At 44.9% G+C, this 18,551-nt stretch overlaps 1 protein-coding gene across 1 annotated transcript in view; it reads left to right on the plus strand.

Annotated features, from left to right (window-relative positions):
- The window catches only part of PGCKA1 (PDCD10 and GCKIII kinases associated 1), a 61,910-nt gene extending 43,614 nt beyond the window's left edge, over positions 1-18,296 (plus strand). Inside the window, exons 2-4 of the mRNA XM_081875926.1 lie at positions 10,444-10,501; positions 16,115-16,169; positions 17,055-18,296. Of these exons, the coding sequence (XP_081732052.1) occupies positions 16,138-16,169; positions 17,055-17,970 (948 nt within the window). The 5' untranslated portion in view covers positions 10,444-10,501; positions 16,115-16,137 and the 3' untranslated portion in view covers positions 17,971-18,296. The remainder of the gene's footprint in view (positions 1-10,443; positions 10,502-16,114; positions 16,170-17,054) is intronic.
- The last annotated feature ends 255 nt before the right edge of the window (positions 18,297-18,551 follow it).

Consider the following 18,551-nt stretch of genomic DNA (forward strand, 5'->3'; position numbering starts at 1 on the left):
TCTAGGGACTCGCAGGCAGCCAATAAACATACAGGTGGGGGAGAGAGAGAGAAAGAGGGCTGGCTTGGGGGGGGACCTTTTGCCTTCCTTTCCTCCCCCCCCCACCCCGTTAAACTCCTTCCCTGCATTCTTAGCCAGCTGCTTCTCCGCACACCCCTCTTGTGCTTCTTGTCCCTTCTGTGTTTTTCCTTCCCTCCCCATTTAAAACGTGGTGACAAAGCACGGATCCACATGGATCCTCAGGATTTTTGCATTGGGTCACCCCAAATTCACTATCAGATCACATTACATGTCCATGGCTACAGTCTGTACCAAAAAAATCATGCACCCACTGTTGCCTGGGGCTGCGATGGTGCAAAAACGTGGTTACAAAGCATGGATCCACAGGATCTTTGCACTGGGTCACCCAAATTCACCATCAGATAACATAGCATGTCCATAGCAACAGCCTGCACCAAAAAAATCACGCACCCACTGTTGCCTGGGGCTGCAATGGTGCAAAAACGTGGTTACAAAGCACGGATCCACATGGATCCTCAGGATTTTTGCATTGGGTCACCCCAAATTCACCATCAGATCACATTACATGTCCATGGCTACAGTCTGTACCAAAAAAATCACGCACCCACTGTTGCCTGGGGCTGCAATGGTGCAAAAACGTGGTTACAAAGCATGGATCCACATGGATCCTCAGGATTTTTGCATTGGGCTACTCCAAACTCACTGTCAGATATTAAAAATCTTTATAAAATAGAGAATTAAATACATACAGAATGTTAAATTTTCAGTTTCGAAATATTAGTACTAGTGTAGTACTGTATTTCTATATTACTATAGTACTGTATTAGTTATTTTCAAATACTTAAATATTTTTAGGGTGTAAGACCCAATTAAAGCCCGTTATTTACATACAGTATTACAGTATTTACATACAGTATTAGGCATACTGTATTAACTTTATTAACTGTATTAAAGCATTAACTTTGAGATATTATTTTTATTTAATGAACCCTCAGCCTTATTCAAAGTAAGCTTAAATTAGCTATTTCACTTATTAATCAAAGTGCTATTACTGTGCGACAGCAATATTTTATGTTTTATTCTTTTAATGATAGTTTAGGATTTATTTAAATATCATTTCAGTCTTTTCAGAGCTATATATTCACTGCTCTGTAATAGTCTATAAGCATAATTGTTACTGTAAATTAAATTAGCTTTTTACGAAAATACCATGCGTGTTTATGTTTTGTTTCTTTTTTCAAAGCCAAAAAGTGTTTCAGACTTGTCGAGTTTCCCGGAGAGTCGAGTTTTCGGGGTTCTAATGTTGATCATATGACTCTAAAATACTTTTAAAAAACTTTAAAACTCACTAATTTTCATCTAAAATTTAGAAAACTTCCCGGGGCAGGACCCCGGTATGGGCCCCCCCAATATTTTTTATAAGTCGGCGCCCCTGGGCAACAGCCAATAATCCAAGTGGGGAAAATTCCTGCCGTGCCCCCGTCCCAGCGACAAACAGCACACGACGGCATAACAAGGTCAAGCACAAAGCCCTAAAAGTAGGGAGAGGTGGGCGGGTGTTCCAATGCACGCACCAAAAGAGGAAGCTCTGGGTCACGTGCATGGGCATTAATAGGTCCCTCGAACCGTTTAGACTGCATCCCATTGGCCAGATTGCACCCAGCTTCGAGGGACCTACCAATCGGGTATTGTGGCTGTCCAAACGTACCCACCCACAACACAGGGTGTCGGCTGTCCAGGTCTCACCGCAATACGTGCCCTCTTTAAGGGAGGACCCGATTTACCATGCATTTATGATATTTTTAATTTGTAAACCGTGTTGTGACCATTTGGTAAAGGTGGAAGTGTAATCTCTAAACACAGAAATAAAATGGGTGCTGGAGTCAAGAAGCAACAACTCTCCTCTTGAAAGTAAACTTCTAGATACCAGCATTGCAAGCTGAAACCTGCAGAACGCAACCTCATGCTATATGCACACTGATCAAATTTGTAATAGGTGTCCCAACATCTTCACAAAATGTGACATAGAGAGCATGTTACCAAGGACAACTTCCAGAAAACAGAGGCTGTCCAATGGTTAATAGGGACAGATGGGGCCCTGTGGTATAAACTTTGAGTAGGCAAACTAAGGCCCAGGGGCCGGATCCAGCCCAATCGCCTTCTAAATCCGGCCCGTGGACAGTCAGCGTGTTTTTACATGTGTTTTTACATGTGTAGAATGTGTCCTTTAATTTAAAATGCATTTCTGGGTTATTTGTGGGGCCTGCCTGTTGTTTTTACATGAGTAGTATGTATACTTTTATTTAAAATGCATCTCTGGATTATTTGTGGGGCATAGGAATTCATTCATATATATTTTTCAAAATACAGTCACCCCCCCCCCCCAAGGTCTGAGGGACAGTGGACCTGCCCCCTGCTGAAAAAGTTTGCTGACCCCTCCACTGAGCCTCTTTGGCTTGCCGATCAGAAGGTTGGTGATTCAAATCTGCCCGACGGGGTGAGCTCCCGTTGCTCTGTCCCAGCTTCTGCCAACCCAGCAGTTCGAAAGCACACCAGTGCAAGTAGATAAATAGGTACCACTGCGGTGGGAAGGGAAACAGCGTTTCCATGTGCTCTGGTTTCCGTCACAGTGTCCCATTGCTCCAGAAGTGGTTTAGTCATGCTGGCCACATGACCCGGAAAGCTGTCTGCGGACAAACGCCGGCTCCCTCAGCCTAAAAGCGAAATGAGAGCCACAACCCCATAGTCGCCTTTGACTGGACTTAACCATCCAGGGGTCTTTTTTTTTTTTTTACCTTTATATTGTCAGGGGAGTTGATTCAGCCTGCCAAAGGATAATATGATATTTAAGCCATCCAATAAGCTATCCAGGCCAGGGGACCAATATTGTGGGTAAGCATCAATTAATCTCACACGATCCAAGAGCTGTGCCTCAGGAACCCTTGGAGTTAAGCAGAGATTGCTGAACCCTAATTCCCTGGGCAACTGCTTGCAACTGTTAAGATGTCTCAGACTACATCTGAATATGCCTGTCATTTCCAGTAACTCTGTAGCTGCTGGAAGAAGCACCCTAAGTAGTCAGCGGTACAAAATCCCCTCATTAAGCTTGATGAAGATGGTTGTTGTGTGCTTGTGAGTCCAGGGAATAGAATACGTAATTATATATACAGTGGTACCTCGAGTTAAGTACTTAATTCGTTCTGGAGGTGCGTACTTAACCTGAAACTGTTCTTAACCTGAAGCACCACTTTAGCTAATGGGGCCTCCTGCTGCCGCCGCACCGCTAGAGCATGATTTCTGTTCTCATCTTGAAGCAAAGTTCTTAACCTGAAGCCCTATTTCTGGGTTAGTGGAGTCTGTAACCTGAAGCGTATGTAACTTGAAGTGTATGTAACCCGAGGTACCACTGTATTTCCCACTGTTATGTACTGAAGTTCTCACCCTGGGCCAGCAGGGGGATACTGTAGACAGTTTTTACTCAGGTCCACATATGCAAATAAGGGATTGAAAGTGACGTTCAGTGATTGGATAGTTAAAGAAAGTTGTTACAGTTGCATTGTAGTGGAGCTCTATATAAGCAGGCTGGCTGAACCCTTCAGTTCAGTTCTGTTCTGGCCTGTGAATAAGCAAGAGCTGTTTGAAGAATCGCTGTGTTGTCTGATATGTTCACCCACAACTTAACACCTACCACTGGAACCTCAGACAATTACACTGGGCAACAATTTTTTACTTTTTGAATGTTGTCTAGATTTCTACAACTGATTTAGGATATTTTTGCACTGCTGAATCAGGAAATGGCATCCGTTTCTCTCCATCAGGTCAGGTTTTCTGTAAACTGAATGGTGGGCATTGATAAAGGTAAGTACATGTAAATTGCATGTTGCTTCACCATTTTTCAAACTTCAGGGCTTGAACTTCCATTTCTTGGAACTCCTGGAATGCTCAGCGGCACGGAGGTCTCTCTTCAGAGTCCAACAGTAGTCAGCCATCATGACTGCATCCCAGCGACCCTGATACCTGGTCTCCATCTCTTTCATGTCCTGATGGAATCTCTCCCCCTGCTCATCACTCATTGAACCCAGGTTCTCAGGAAACCGGTCCATATGTGAAAATAGGTAGTGCATCTTGATGCTCATGTTGCAGCCCAGGTTTCTGAAAGCAGTCAGCATGTTGTTGACAAGTTCTGTGTAGTTTCTGGCCTTATTGTTGCCAAGAAAGTTCTTCACTACCAGAACAAATGCCTTCCACGCTTCCAGTTACACTTTGTTCATTGAGTTTCCAAACTCTGGATCTCTGATGAGCTGACGGGTCTGAGGTCCGTCAAAGATGCCAGCTTTCAACTTCTCCATGGTCAATCCTGGAAAAGCCTGGCACAAGTAAATGAAGCAGACACCATCCTTGTCCAGAGCCTTGGTGAACTGCTTGATTAAGCCGAGCTTGATGTGCAGCCGTGGGAAGAGTATTCTGTCTCTGTCCACCAGAAGGTTGTTGATGACGTTCCCTTCTTTGCAAGGCACCAATTCCTCCCGCACAGGCCAGTCCTTCTTCATGTAATGCTGAGCACGGTCCCTACTATCCCACATGCACAGAAAGCATGGGTACTTGGTGAAGCCAGACTGTTGTCCCAACAAAAAGTTCACCATCTTCAGGTCAACACAAATAAACCACTTATGCTGATCATAACCAATTTTCTCCAGCACGTACTTCACCGCTTCATAGTTCTCCTTCAGTGTACACGAGTGAGCCAGGGGTATAGAGGCAAACTGGTTGCCGTTGTGTAGCAGAACACATTTCAGTGATCGCTTGCTGCTGTCAATGAACAGTCTCCAATCTTTGGGTTCGTACTGTGGCACTCCAAGCTTGAGCAGAAGCTGCGCAATATCTGCACAGTACACCAAGTCCTTCACTTCCGAGAAAAAAACGGAGGTACTCTTGATGCCTGTTGCGGAAGAAGCTGATGCTGTCAGAGAGGAGGTTTTTTCCCTTCAATCTGGATGCCAACAGTTCGGCAGAGTCCTTTGACAAGCTGAGGTCATGAACTAGATCATTCAACTCCTTTTGGGAAAATGGATGTGAAGCATCATCTTCAAGAACCACTTCTTCTTCTTCATGTCCTTCAACACTGGAGGCATCTTCGTCACTAATGTCAGGAAGTTCTCCGAAGATAGGCACTGGAATTTCATCACAATGAGCTACAGGACAACGTGCTGATTGAAGATCAGGATACTTCGTGGGGCGGCTGCCCCATTAACTTAGTTTTGATCCCCCAACTTTATGCTTTGCTGGACCAATTTATGGAAGATTTTGAGGTTTTATGACTTCAAACTGATCCCTCTTCGACATAATCACCCAGAACTATCGGACCTGAATACTTCTTGTCATTAAAATAATCATTTCCAATCAAAACAATTATTTGACAAGGCATTTTACCCCCACCAACGTCTTCTAAAATGCTCCACACAAGCGTACATGTGAACAAAAACGTAAAAAAGACATGTGGCCATAGCTCAAAAACTTGACCTGATTGAGCAAAACCAATGTGATTTTTGGATTCAGTGCATCAGATTCATCCTAAATCAGCTGAAAAAACGCAGACAACAAATTTGTTGTTGACCAGTGTTATTTGTCCGAGTGGGAGAGAACAATAGCACCTGGAGGTCAATTCTCTCCTTCTGCTGGAAAAAAAAAATCCATTCCTGACACCCTTCTATTTCTAAACAAAATCAGATTAGAAATTGATCTTGTTTATGTTAATTCTTTATCCATGAGCTAAAAACTGACCCTGCTGCATGCTGAACTTCAAGCTGCATTTGTTTCTGTTCAGTAACCTCTAGGACAATCTGTATTTCTCTGTTACAGTTCCGTGGTGCTTCAAAAATGCAAATAAAGACAGTATTCTGTTGATAATACAAACAGCAGAGTCCAAATAGAATCCATCTTATTTGCCTATTTACAGCAGGATTAGAAAGCTAAAAGAGCAGGGGTACCTTTAGCAGGACGGCTGTGTAGTGTAGCCAAGGAAGTCTAAGCTATGAAACCTGGGTTCAAATCCTGCTCCATTATGATGTTCACTGACATCATCTCTCAGGATTGTTGTGGGATACATAGGGGTTTTATCCCCATTTACACTGGCCTGAGGAGGCTGGAGGAGAAATGGGATGTATATGTAATAAATAAAACAGCTAGAACTGGAGGGTGGAGAATCAAGGCATATTTTATTCCTCTAAGACGGTGGAATGGAAAATTGGATGGGCCACACCATCCACCTTTGCTGGAATAAGGAGAACCATGCTGTCAAGCCTAGTATGGCCGTAGCCACACACCATCTAATATCTGAGATACTATGGTCGCCTCTGTCGTACAAAGAGCTGGTGATGACATTCATATATATATATTATTTTTTGAACTCATGTTGCCATTGGAACCATTCTTTGCAAGAATTATTATTATTATTTCAGAACCTACAGTGAAATCCTAACCATGTCTACTCAGATGTAAATCCTACTGAATTCAGTGGGGCTTACTCCCAGGTTAAGTGGGGTTAGGAGTGTCGCTCTAGCCGTTTAAAGGAAAACACCAACAGTAAGCAACACTAGTTCCTCAACTACTACCAAAGTGGGGTGGGGAGACAGGCATAGGCAAACTTGGCCCTCCAGCTGTTTTGGGACTACAATTCCCATCATCCCTGACCACTGATCCAGTTAGCTAGGGATGATGGGAGTTGTAGTCCCAAAACATCTGGAGGGCCAAGTTTGCCTATGCCTGATATAGGGATATAAATATATAAGGAGTAGCAGAAGTAGCTTATTTTGGTTTCCTCTGTCACTTAAAGTTGTGGGGTGGTGTGTGTGTGTGTGTGTGTGTTGATGTTCCCATGTTCTTATTTTTTTAGCTACCCTGGGCAACCTTTCTCAAGTGCTCTGTGTATGTGGTGTTAAATTTTCTGTTTTACAATTTAAAATACCCATTTTACATCCTTAAGATATCAATGACTTCCCTTCTTCTCTTTCCATGGTTCATTTTACATATCATAAATCCCTGCATATTTTTAAAAAACAATACCATTCAGTATTCCATGCATCCATCAAAACCTGTTTACACTGTTGAATTTATCTTAATGCTGCCAGCGTTTTCCGCTGTACACAATTATTTCCCATATATTCAATAAACATTATCCAATCTTCTTTAAATGTATGTTCTTCTTGTTCTCTTATTCTATATGTTAAGTCTGCGAGTTGTGCATATTCAGTCAACTTCTTTGGTTGGGACCTTGCTCGTTTTCCACTTGGGGGCTAACAAAACACGGGCCATAGTAGTAGCATACATAAATAACCTTTTCTGACACCTGGGAATTTCAGTCTGAAGTGTTTAAACCTGGGGTTGCAGCTTTAAAATGATAAGACTTCCTCAAGCTGAATGTTGAACTGCCCTGTATGGGAATCCTGTGCAAATCAAGCAGATCACGAAATCTATGTTCTTTCCTGCGCCTTCGAGAGATTCCTTCTGCTGCATATTTCTTCAATAGATGGAGCGTTCGCTACCCGGAGGGGGGAAAGTCACCAATCAGCTGCTAACACTCAGGTTGCAACATGGCAGCCCAATGCTCTGTTGCCCTGCCACTGGGTTCAGATGGCGTCAAGCTGAGCTAGCAGAGGAAGAAGTTATTCGTATAGACAGGTTGTCCTGAACCCTTAACCAAGCTGTCATTCTCATGGACCCAAGTCATCTTACAGGACCTTCTGAATATTGCAAAGGCTTTTGAACGAGGAGAGGAAATGCAGAAAAGGCTTTAAGACTGTACTCCAGTTACCTGGGAGTAAGCCCCACTGAACTGCTTAGTAGAACTGCACAAGATTGCACCGCAAGCGTTCTAGGCAGTATTGACAGTGTTAACCGTATTAACAGCATGAGGTGCGTGCAGAAAATACCATTTTTTATTTTGGGATCTGTGATGATTTGAGGCCAAGTAGTTCTTGAAGCCGTTGTCAGGCTTCTTGTGTAGGATGGCTGTTTGTGAGAAGCATCACTACATGTGTTGCCCCTATGTGCTTTGCTGGGAGGGGGGGGGACCTGTAAGTAGGCTGTCCGCATTGTAATGGCAAATGCAGTGTTGATATAGTGCATGAGTGGAATTGCTGGTTCTCACAGTCGTCCTTTGGACATATATACTGCAATGTGGATATTTTTGCACTATTAGATTTATTAACTTGCCTTATCCAATGGCCTTTTAATAGAATGCAGCATTCACCTTTTTTTAAGATATATGTACAGTCGTACCATACCATGGAACACAGGTGGCGCTAGGAGCCTAGGACTTGCCGATCAGAAGGTTGGCAGTTCAAATCCCCGCGACGGGGTGAGTTCCCGTTGCTCGGTCCCTGCTCCTGCCAACCTAGCAGTTTGAAAGCACACCAGTGCAAGTAGATAAATAGGTACTGCTCGGGTGGGAAGGTAAACGGCATTTCTGTGCGCTGCTCTGGTTTGCCAGAAGTGGCTTAGTCATGCTGGCCACATGACCCAGAAGCTGTACGCCGGCTCCCTCGGCCAATAAAGCAAGATGAGTGCCGCAACCCCAGAGTTGGCCACGACTGGACCTAATGGACAGGGGTCCCTTTACCTTTTACAGTCATACCTCAGAAGTCAAACAGAATCCATTCCGGAAGTCTGTTCAACTTCCGAAACTTTCGAAAACCAAAGTGCGGTTTCCGGAAGCCACGGAAGCCCCGTCAGATGTTTGGCTTCCAAAAGAACATACAAAAACCAGAACACTCACTTCCGGTTTTTGATCGTTCGGGAGCCCGAACGTTTGACTCCCAAGGCGTTCAGGATCCCGAGGTATTTATTTAGAAAAACACCACCCTTACGCTGATAAATGCTCGTAAGGCCTGCAAGTGCTCCCATTTTTATTTTGCAGTTCCTGAGATAAGGCTCTCCGATGAACAAAACAGCGATGAAAAACAGGTTAGCTGAACAAAAAAGCAGCGCAGGAGTCCATTAGCACTTGCAGTTCTGAGGTGAAACGATACGACAGCAGTATATTGGTGCTGTCAGCCCCTAGGAATGCTAGTCAAACAGGCTGTGCTGCTGACACAACTATGGTTCACCTCCAAACTGGCTCTGTGTTGCACGGTCCGGTCATGTATTTTTGGAGCTTTGATGCAATGTTGATGACCACCCTTGGTCTACATAGACCACATGCCTGAGCTTCCAGCAATCACAGTGACTTTTGAGTAGACTACTGTTGTTATTTCAAGCTGCGTTTTAGGTGACCCTGGGGCCCGTAGGAGCTCATTGCAGCAAAGATTGGTAATGGCAGAAAAAGCTTCCTCTCCGAAGGCAGCTTGGGCCACCATCTTGCTGCAAGGCAATCTACTTGGCAATCTACTTCCCCACCAAGCTACGGCTGCCTTGTATGGCCTTGGGAAAACTGTTATCTCAATAGCTGAAGGTGTATAGGAGAAAGAGGATCTCCATTCAGATGGTTTTATTTTGCATTAACTATCCAAAGGCCTACGACCAGACCATGCGGAAGGGAAGGAGATGCTTAGAATTTTATATATTTATTTTTTAACCCTGCTGCTCCTTTGAGGTTTAAGGTGTGGGAAGGATTAGTGACAACCAAGTTCAAGGCACGACTTTCAGGTGAAATATACAGTGGTACCTTGGGTTAAGTACTTAATTCGTTCTGGAGGTTCATTCTTAACCTGAAACTGTTCTTAACCTGAAGCACCACTTTAGCTAATGAAGTCTCCCACTGCCGCCGCACCGCCGGAGCACGATTTCTGTTCTCATCCTAAAGCAAAGTTCTTAACCCTATTTCTGGGTTAGCGGAGTCTGTAACCTGAAGCGTATGTAACCTGAAGTGGATGTAACCTGAGGTACCACTGTATTGGTTCAGCCCAGAGCATTTCAAATCCAGAAGTTCCACTGTACAAGTATGTGGGATTGGAAATACATAATTCAGATTACACGTGCTTTGGGACACTGCTTTCAAAACCTGGTCACTAGGGGACCAGTAATGTTGTAGCTGGATTAAAATTGGGGTGCCTGCTTCGATTTTACATTGAAGACAATGTTTTGCAAAGTTTCGACATCCGCTCTCATAATAATGAGGGGCATTATTATTGCAACAGCAAATTAGCCCAGTTATTTCCTCTTAGCATCCTGCCACAATTTATTGTCCAGTGCAGCAGGGCTCAGGAACTGGGCAATGCTGAAAATTTGACCTGCACCTGCCAGGTGTAACACAGGGGAATATAAAAATCTCAGAATATGCAGGCAGACTTCAATAGACATAGAATAAGTTCGTTTTTGTGACTTGCTACTGTGCCCTGGCACATAGTTTGGGATCTTGCATGAGGGTGACCGTATGCCTACAGCAGATGGGTATCTACTAATCAAATCACATCACTGTCATTTCAGATGCCTCTGCTCAGCCAGAAGTTAAAATCATGGTCCTTCAACTCTCGCTGCTTTATTGGTAAGTAGGATATTAAATTACATCTGCCGGTGGCCCTGCACAAAGTGTGTGTTTTGTGTACAATTCCAGCTGTCCCTCTTGTTTGATGCCTTGCTGAAATAATGTTTGTCCCCTCCTCTGAGGCACTAGTCTTGGCTCTTCCCAAATTCCTGCTATTTTGGAGGTGGGGGAGAGAATTAAATCACATACCAGGAAATTGAAGTGGTGCAGCTACAGCTGTTTCTGGTGCTGTTGTGCAGCAAACCCACTTCCCTAAAAATCAGGGCAATGTGACAGGAAAATTCAGAGGAAAGTGATGAATAGCAATTGTCCGATGTAACGGTGTCTAACCTCTATGCAAACTAATCAGAATGAATGCTCAAAAAAGAGCTGGCGTCGTCTAACCTTCCCGCAACGTTTTGGGCAAACAAATTGGGATGAATGCTCAATAAAGGGGTTGTCTTAAAAGTGAACTACCATATTTTTCGCTCTATAGGACGGACTTTTTCCCCTCCAAAAATTAAGGGGAAATGTGTGTACGTCCTATGGAGCGAATGCAGGCTCCTTGGCTTCAGCAATAGCAACACGAAGCCTCCGAAGCACAGAGGGAGCGCTCCCTCCACGCTCTGGAGGCTTCCCGTTGCTTTCGCTGAAGCCTGGAGAGCAAGAGGGGTCAGTGCGCACCGACCCCTCTTGCTCTCTAGGCTTCAGGGATAGCTGCCTGAAGCCTTTGGAGCGCAGCAGGAACTCACGCTGTGCTCTCTAGGCTTCGGGTTCCTTTTGCTGAAGCCGGGAGAGCAAGACTCTCCTGGCTTCAGCAGAGAGGGAGAGCTGCGCAGCGCCTCTTCAGCCAGCGGAAGGAGAAATGTGCCAAGCGTCCTATAGAGCGAAAAATACGGTATGTCTGGTTGAAGGAGATCCCTTACAAGAAAACAGTAAAGGAACTGGCCTCTAAGACCTTCAGATTAGAGCAGTTGCTGTTGAGCGTTCTTTAGGGCAGCCGCTGATTTCAGGGAGAAAAATTTGAGAAGTAACAGGAAAAGTCAAAATGATGCACCTCTTAAAAGACCAAAGCTAGCTAACTAAAGAGAAAATGTATGAAGATTTCCCCAGAAAGCAGTTCTGTGGATCAAAAACCACTTCTCAACCTACCTAGGTGCAGAGAAAAGTAGACTCCAGGGCTGTGAAAACTCTCTACCTTTCACATTCTTTCACTCAGAAAAACCCCAGGTGCCATGGTTTACCTCTCACCGAGTTAAAATTCGCAGTAACAGTGCCCAGAATTCTTTGAGGGCAAGAATGTGCCTCCGAGGCATAGCCTAAGTGTAAAATAATAGTGATAGCTTCTTCCCTGAGCAGAGGAAATAGCTATTAAGTCTGTGGTGTAAATATGTCCATAGATTTTCAGGCTCCATGGTAGACACTGTAGCCCCACTGGCTAGAGACAGGTCACCACTCTAGATGAGTGGAATGAGGAATAAAGCAAATGTATGTTTGTGAACAACACAGAGCTTATCTGGGGGTTTTTTGGTCAGCCAAAGGGTCGAAGCAGTGGGCCAAAGGTGGTCCAGGGACGGCCATGTCACCTAGACACATCTTTGATGCAAAGACGATCCGGCCTTTGTTAGCTTTATGGTGGGAATAAAAGTGGGTCAACCAGCAGCTCTGTGAAAGATTAACTTATATGCAAACATGGTGTTGGTTACTCAGAAGTCCGAGTATTCAAGGAAAAGGCTTACAAAAATATAAAAAAGAAAAATCCAGCTCCTTTAAAAAATCCAAAAAAATTAACCCTTAGTTCTGAACACCTGAGAGAATTACATGTTTTCAAAATGTTCTCAGGGAAATTTGAAGAGCTTTCCAAGTTTGAAGGGTTATTTCATTTCCGACAAAAAGCCACGAAGTGCTACGAAGCGGTTCGTGCCGGTATTTCAGATTTGAATTCTGCTCTTTCGTACCAACCTGGGTTAAAATTTGAACCAGTCCCCATACCTGCGTTTGCCACGCTCCCTCTCTGATTTCTATCTTAAAACCACAGGTTGTGTTGTGCGGATAAACAGGCCTTCACCACATAAACAAAGAGCAGCTTTTTAATGAGAGTGGGCGAACGTTCCTAATGGTTGCTGCAGTGATGTAATTAGCATGCATGTAATTACAGAAGTCTGAATGTGCGTCTCCCTACTCCCACCTCGCTTTTCAGGAAGGACTTCTATTTAATTTGAACTTCTGCTTCAGGGCTTGTTTGCAAGGTGGCGCTGGTTAATATTTAACCAAGGAAATACTCTCCATTTTCAGTTTTCTCCCACTGCACAACAAGGAAACACCTTTGCTTTTCATCTCCTACTTGACCCTTGAAATATTCTGGGAATCAGCGTGGTTTTACATGAGTAGAATGTGTCCTTTTATTTAAAATGCATCTCTGGGTTATTTGTGGGGCCTGCCTGGTGTTTTTACATGAGTAGAATGTGTGCCTTCATTTAAAATGCATCTCTGGGTTATTTGTGGGGCATAGGAATTTGTTCTTTCTTTGCTTTTTCAAAATATAGTCCGGCCCCCTACAAGGTCTGGGGGACAGTGGACCGGCCCCCCGCTGAAAACGTTTGCTGACCCCTGGACCAGCCGGTCAAGGGATTTCCTGATTGTGCTCACATACTGTTGCTTCCCTAGATTTTTATCTCAGAAATCTTTGAAACCCACTGTGGGGCTATGTTATCCTATTTCCCACCTTCCTCAACACCCTTCTTTTATATATATATATTTATTTATTATTTTCTTGCATTTCTATTCTGCCTTTCTTCCATCATGGAACCCAAAGGGGCAACCATGTAGTTTTAGAAGACATCTGAAGGCAGCCCTGTTTAGGGAAGCTTTTAATGTTTAGTAAAGGTAAAGGGACCCCTGACCATTAGATCCAGTTGTGACCGACTCTGGGGTTGCGGCGCTCATCTCGCGTTATTGGCCGTGGGAGCTGGCGTAAAGCTTCCGGGTCATGTGGCCAGCATGACTAAGCCGCTTCTAGCGAAACCAGAGCAGCGCACATAAATGCCGTTTACCTTCCCGCCGGAGCAGTACCTATTTATCTACTTGGACTTTGAGGTGCTTTCAAACTGCTAGGTTGGCAGGAGCAGGGACCGAGCAACGAGAGCTCACCCCGTCGCGGGGAGTCGAACTGCCAACCTTCTAATCAGCAAGTCCTAGGCTCTGTGGTTTAACCACAGCGCCACCTGAGTCCCTTTAATGTTTAATAGGTTGTTGTATTTTAATATTCTGTTGGAAGCCGCCCAGAGTGACTGGGGAAACCCAGCCAGATGGGCGGGGTATAAATAATAAATTATTATTATTAATTATTATAGTTTCCAGAGGGTCTCCCATCCAAGCACTGAGCAGACCCTCGCACTGCTTAGCTTCAGCAATGTGGTGGCCTCGTGCCTTTTGACCATCTATAAGTGCAACATACACATGCAAACTCCATTTTTAACAGTTTCGAGCCTTTGTAAAAGCTGTGGCCCTAGCTGTCTTGCCAAAGGCAAGGTGGTTCTTTTAAAATGAGATTCAGAAGCAAAACAAAATTAACAAGTGAGTGAGAAGATTAAAGATGTTATTCTAAAACAGCAAGCGATGTACAGTGGTACCTCGGGTTAAGAACTTAATTCGTTCTGGAGGTCCGTTCTTAACCTGAAACTGTTCTTAACCTGAAGCACCACTTTAGCTAATGGGGCCTCCCGCTGCCGTCGCGCCACCGGAGCACAATTTCTGTTCTCATCCTGAAGCAAAGTTCTTAACCCGAGGTACTATTTCTGGGTTAGCGGAGTCTGTAACCTGAAGCGTATGTAACCTAACCACTGTATACATACAGTCCTCAAGAAGCGGCGTAGTGACTCCCCCAGGTAGCCTCAGTTTGCGGCCAATGAGTCTGTGCGCGAGCTTCCAAGAAATTCTGCCCAAACCGTCTGGTTTTATAGATATGCCTCACTTTCTCAAAACAACGTCCAACATCAAAGAAGGTACCCAGCATTATCCTCCCAACTGATTAAGGCAGCTGTGTGTGGGACTTCCCTTCCTCCCAACTGTTCTCGGGACATTAAAGACTGTTTTCACACCATCAAAAAACTTAACAAGAGGGAGGAAAGGGGAAGGAATAGAGGCAGGAAGGGCTCCGTGTCAGATCACTAGCTCCTCAATACATTTTCTCTTCCAGATTCATTTCCCATACACTAACCTAGCCAATTTAACCACCATGCCATGTCAATGGGAAAAGTTGAAATCAACGGGACTTAGCTTGAGTGCTGTTGATTGACCTGGGACTGTCCTATTGATTTCAGATGGACTTAAATTCAGCTCATTAGTCCAGTGCGACTGCTAGCATGGAAATCATTCCCCAAATATGTCCATATTCAACTGCCATTGCAAGGAGTGGGGCAGATACGTTATGTAAAAAGAGCAGTAGCTCCCTGTTTGTACAATGCTCTCCCCAGGGAGGTTTGCCTGGCACATTTATTATGCACTTTTAGGCCCCAGGCAAAAATGTTCCTCTTCAACCAAGCCTTTGGTTGATTGACATCTGGTACCGGGTTGGCGCTGTGGTCTAAACCACAGAGCCTAGGGCTTGCTGATCAGAAGGTTGGCGGTTCGAATCCCTGTGACAGGGTGAGCTCCCGTTGCTCAGTCCCAGCTACTGCTAACCTAGCAGTTCGAAAGCACATCAAAGTGCAAGTAGATAAATAGGTACCACTCCGGCGGGAAGGTAAACGGCATTTCCGTGCGCTGCTCTGGTTCACCAGAAGTGGCTTAGTCATGCTGGCCACATGACCCAGAAGCTCTACGCCGGCTCCCTCGGCCTATAGAGCGAGAGGAGCGCCGCAACCCCAGAGTCGTCCATGACTGGACCTAGCAGTCAGGGGTCCCTTTACCTTTGTTGTTGTTTAGTCATTTAGTTGTGTCCGACTCTTTGTGACCCCGTGGACCAGAGCACGCCAGGCACTCCTGTCTTCCACTGCCTCCCGCAGTTTGGTCAGACTCATGCTGGTAGCTTCAAGAACCAACCATCTTGTCCTCTATCTTCCCCTTCTCCTTGTGCCCTCCATCTTTCCCAACATCAGGGTCTTTTCCAGGGAGTCTTCTCTTCTCATGAGGTGGCCAAAGTATTGGAGTCTCAGCTTCAGGATCTGTCCTTCCAGTGAGCACTCAGGGCTGATTTCCTTAAGAATGGAGAGGTTTGATCTTCTTGCAGTCCATGGGACTCTCAAGAGTCTCCTCCAGCGCCAGAATTCAAAAGCATCAATTCTTTGGCGATCAGCCTTCTTTATGGTCCAGCTACCTTTACCCTTTTAAATGTGCTGTGGGTGTAGGTGGGGAGAGGGGGATATTGGCTTGTTTTCGTTCTTGTTTTTAGTATGCATTTTGTTTTGTTTTTAACTTCTATTTTTATGTTGTGAGCTGCCCTGAGATCTATGGATAGAGGGCAGTATAGAGACTTAATAAATAATAATAATAATTTAATATTACTATTTTATAATCTATAATCCAACAATCTCATTCAAAAATAAGGAGTCCGCTATTGCTGCTTCTTTTTGCAACATTTCACATTGTGCATGAAATACCTGCTGAAACTCTGCCTGTTTTCTGTCTTTTCAGATAATTAACAAAGAAGAATCCAGATGGGGTGCAGGTGCTGTAAAATGATACAAAGGTACAAGCAGACTGAGGCTGGATCTCTACAGATAAAAAAAAATGCTAGGAGGAGAAAACTTTATGGGGGGGAGCTCCCAAGGCAATACTGTATGCCAGGCATCCCCAAACTCGGCCCTCCAGCTGTTTTGGGACTACAACTCCCATCATCCCTAGCTAACAGGACCAGTGGTCAGGGATGATGGGAATTGTAGTTCCAAAACATCTGGAGGGCCGAGTATGGGGATGCCTGCTGTATGCCATTGACTTTGGATTCCTCTCTACAGTGCCATCTAGTGCCACATTTTTATAATGCATTTTTAATGTTATATATTGACCTGTGTAGCTGAGTCCTGAGTGTCATTTGGGGTAGGGTGAAAATGATAATAGTTATATATCTGTAAGGATATCTCTGCACTCCAGATCCCATAAGCCCCAGCCAGCATGGCCAATGGTGAGAGGTGAATAGAGATGTAGAACAGCAGCATCTAAAGGGTCTGGGATGCCCTAGCATTATTTTAAGCTATCGTATTTTTCGCTCTATAAGATGCACCAGACCACAAGACGCACCTAGTTTTTGGAGGAGGAAAACAAGAAAAAAAATATTCTGAATCTCAGAAGCCAGAACAGCAGGGGGGATTGCTGCGCAGTGAAAGCAGCAATCCCTCTTGCTGTTCTGGCTTCTGGGATAGCTGCGCAGCCTGCATTCGCTCCATAAGACGCACACACATTTCCCCTTACTTTTTAGGAGGGTAAAAGTGAGTCTTATAGAGCAAAAAATACAGTAAAAATTGGTGGCATTTCTGAAACTTGCAACAAAGACTGCATGTTTGAAGCACAAAACTGACCCTTTTTTTATCTGTCACAAAAAGAAAATGCTAACTGTTGCTCTTAACCTTTTTTCTAGTTACATCTTTGAACCCCAAGACGTGCCAACATCCGGGTACATCAATGAAATAAACAACTTCAAGTCCGACGAGCAAGACGGAGGCAAATTCAAATGCAAGCAGAACAACGACATCCAAGTACACAAAAACGAGCTGCAGACTGGGGAATTACAAACAGCAGCAAACAGGCACAAATTGAACAACAATAAAGAGGCCGTTCTGAACCACAGAGGCAGCGCTCTTCGTGATGAAGGACTTGGGAATCTTGCCGAAAAGTGCCATTTCAATGTAAATGGGATCCATTCCCATTCTGGTGCGAACCTTCATCCCAATCCCAGCGCAAACCGAAACAGAGAGATCAGCACACAAACCTGCTCTGCTCAGCGAGCCAGTTTTTCAGTCCAAGGGTTGCCTCAGCAAAGCACATGCAATAACCATGAGATTCTGGAAAGTGAAGTTCTCGCAAAGGCATCTTCAGAAAAAAGAAGTGCCCTATATGAGGAATCTCAGAGTGCCCCAGGCAATGACACGCACCTGCCAGGACCCACTGATCCCCCCAATGGCGGCTATGCTGGAAAACAGAGAGCTGCTGGAAATGAGAGTCTGTCAAATAACCACACACATACAGGCCAAAGCACAGAACACAGCACATTAAGCAGTCAGCAGGACCTGCCATTAGGTGAGTCTAAAAGCCGGGATTCAACAGACAAAGCCTGTAGAACAGGCCAGCCAAAGGTGTGTTTCAAGGACAATGTAACCGACGGCATCCCGTCTCCAAGGACCAAGGCGGATGCGGTGCGAGAAGCTAGATTTGATTGGCATAATGACATTAATGGAGAACTGGAGGAGGAGGTTGATGCTGAAGTAGCAGAGGCTCTCGCAGCCCTGGAGGCTGCTACGGCAGGAGAAGATTTTGAGGAGGAAGAGGACTATTAGGTGACAACCAAGACGCCAGTAATAAGCCTTGCTTCTGGGGCTGCATGAAATGCTGTGTTTCCAAGGCCTGCCACTGCAGGTGTAAGCCTTTGCCCAGGACTCCCACAAATAGCAGAGTGGGATATATCACTAGGCCAGGTGAGCTAACAAGAGCAGCCAGTGTTGTGCCCGGTGCATTGCACCTAAGCTGATATATCACAATTAACATCAGCCGGTCTAATGCTTACGTACCAGCCCACCTGCACCATGAGGTACCTGCTACTGCCAGCCAAAGCAGTCTCTCTTGTTTGCCAACATGACCACTCTGGCTGCTATGAATGCTGCCAAGAATACAGTGGTGCCTCACAAGACGAAAAGAATCCGTTCCGCGAGTCTCTTCGTCTTGCGGTTTTTTCGTCTTGCGAAGCAAGCCCATTAGCGCCTTAGTGGATTAGCGCTATTAGCGGCTTAGGGGCTTAGCGGATCAGCTGATAAGCGGCTTAGCGGATCAGCTGTTTAGCGGCTTAGTGGATCAGCTGATAAGCGGCTTAGCGGCTTAGAAAAAGGGGGGGACCCGCAGGAACTCGCAAGACATTTTCGTC

This window comes from Podarcis erhardii (assembly GCF_964252035.2).
Source record: "Podarcis erhardii genome assembly, chromosome: 9".
Classification (NCBI taxonomy): Eukaryota; Metazoa; Chordata; class Lepidosauria; order Squamata; family Lacertidae; genus Podarcis; species Podarcis erhardii.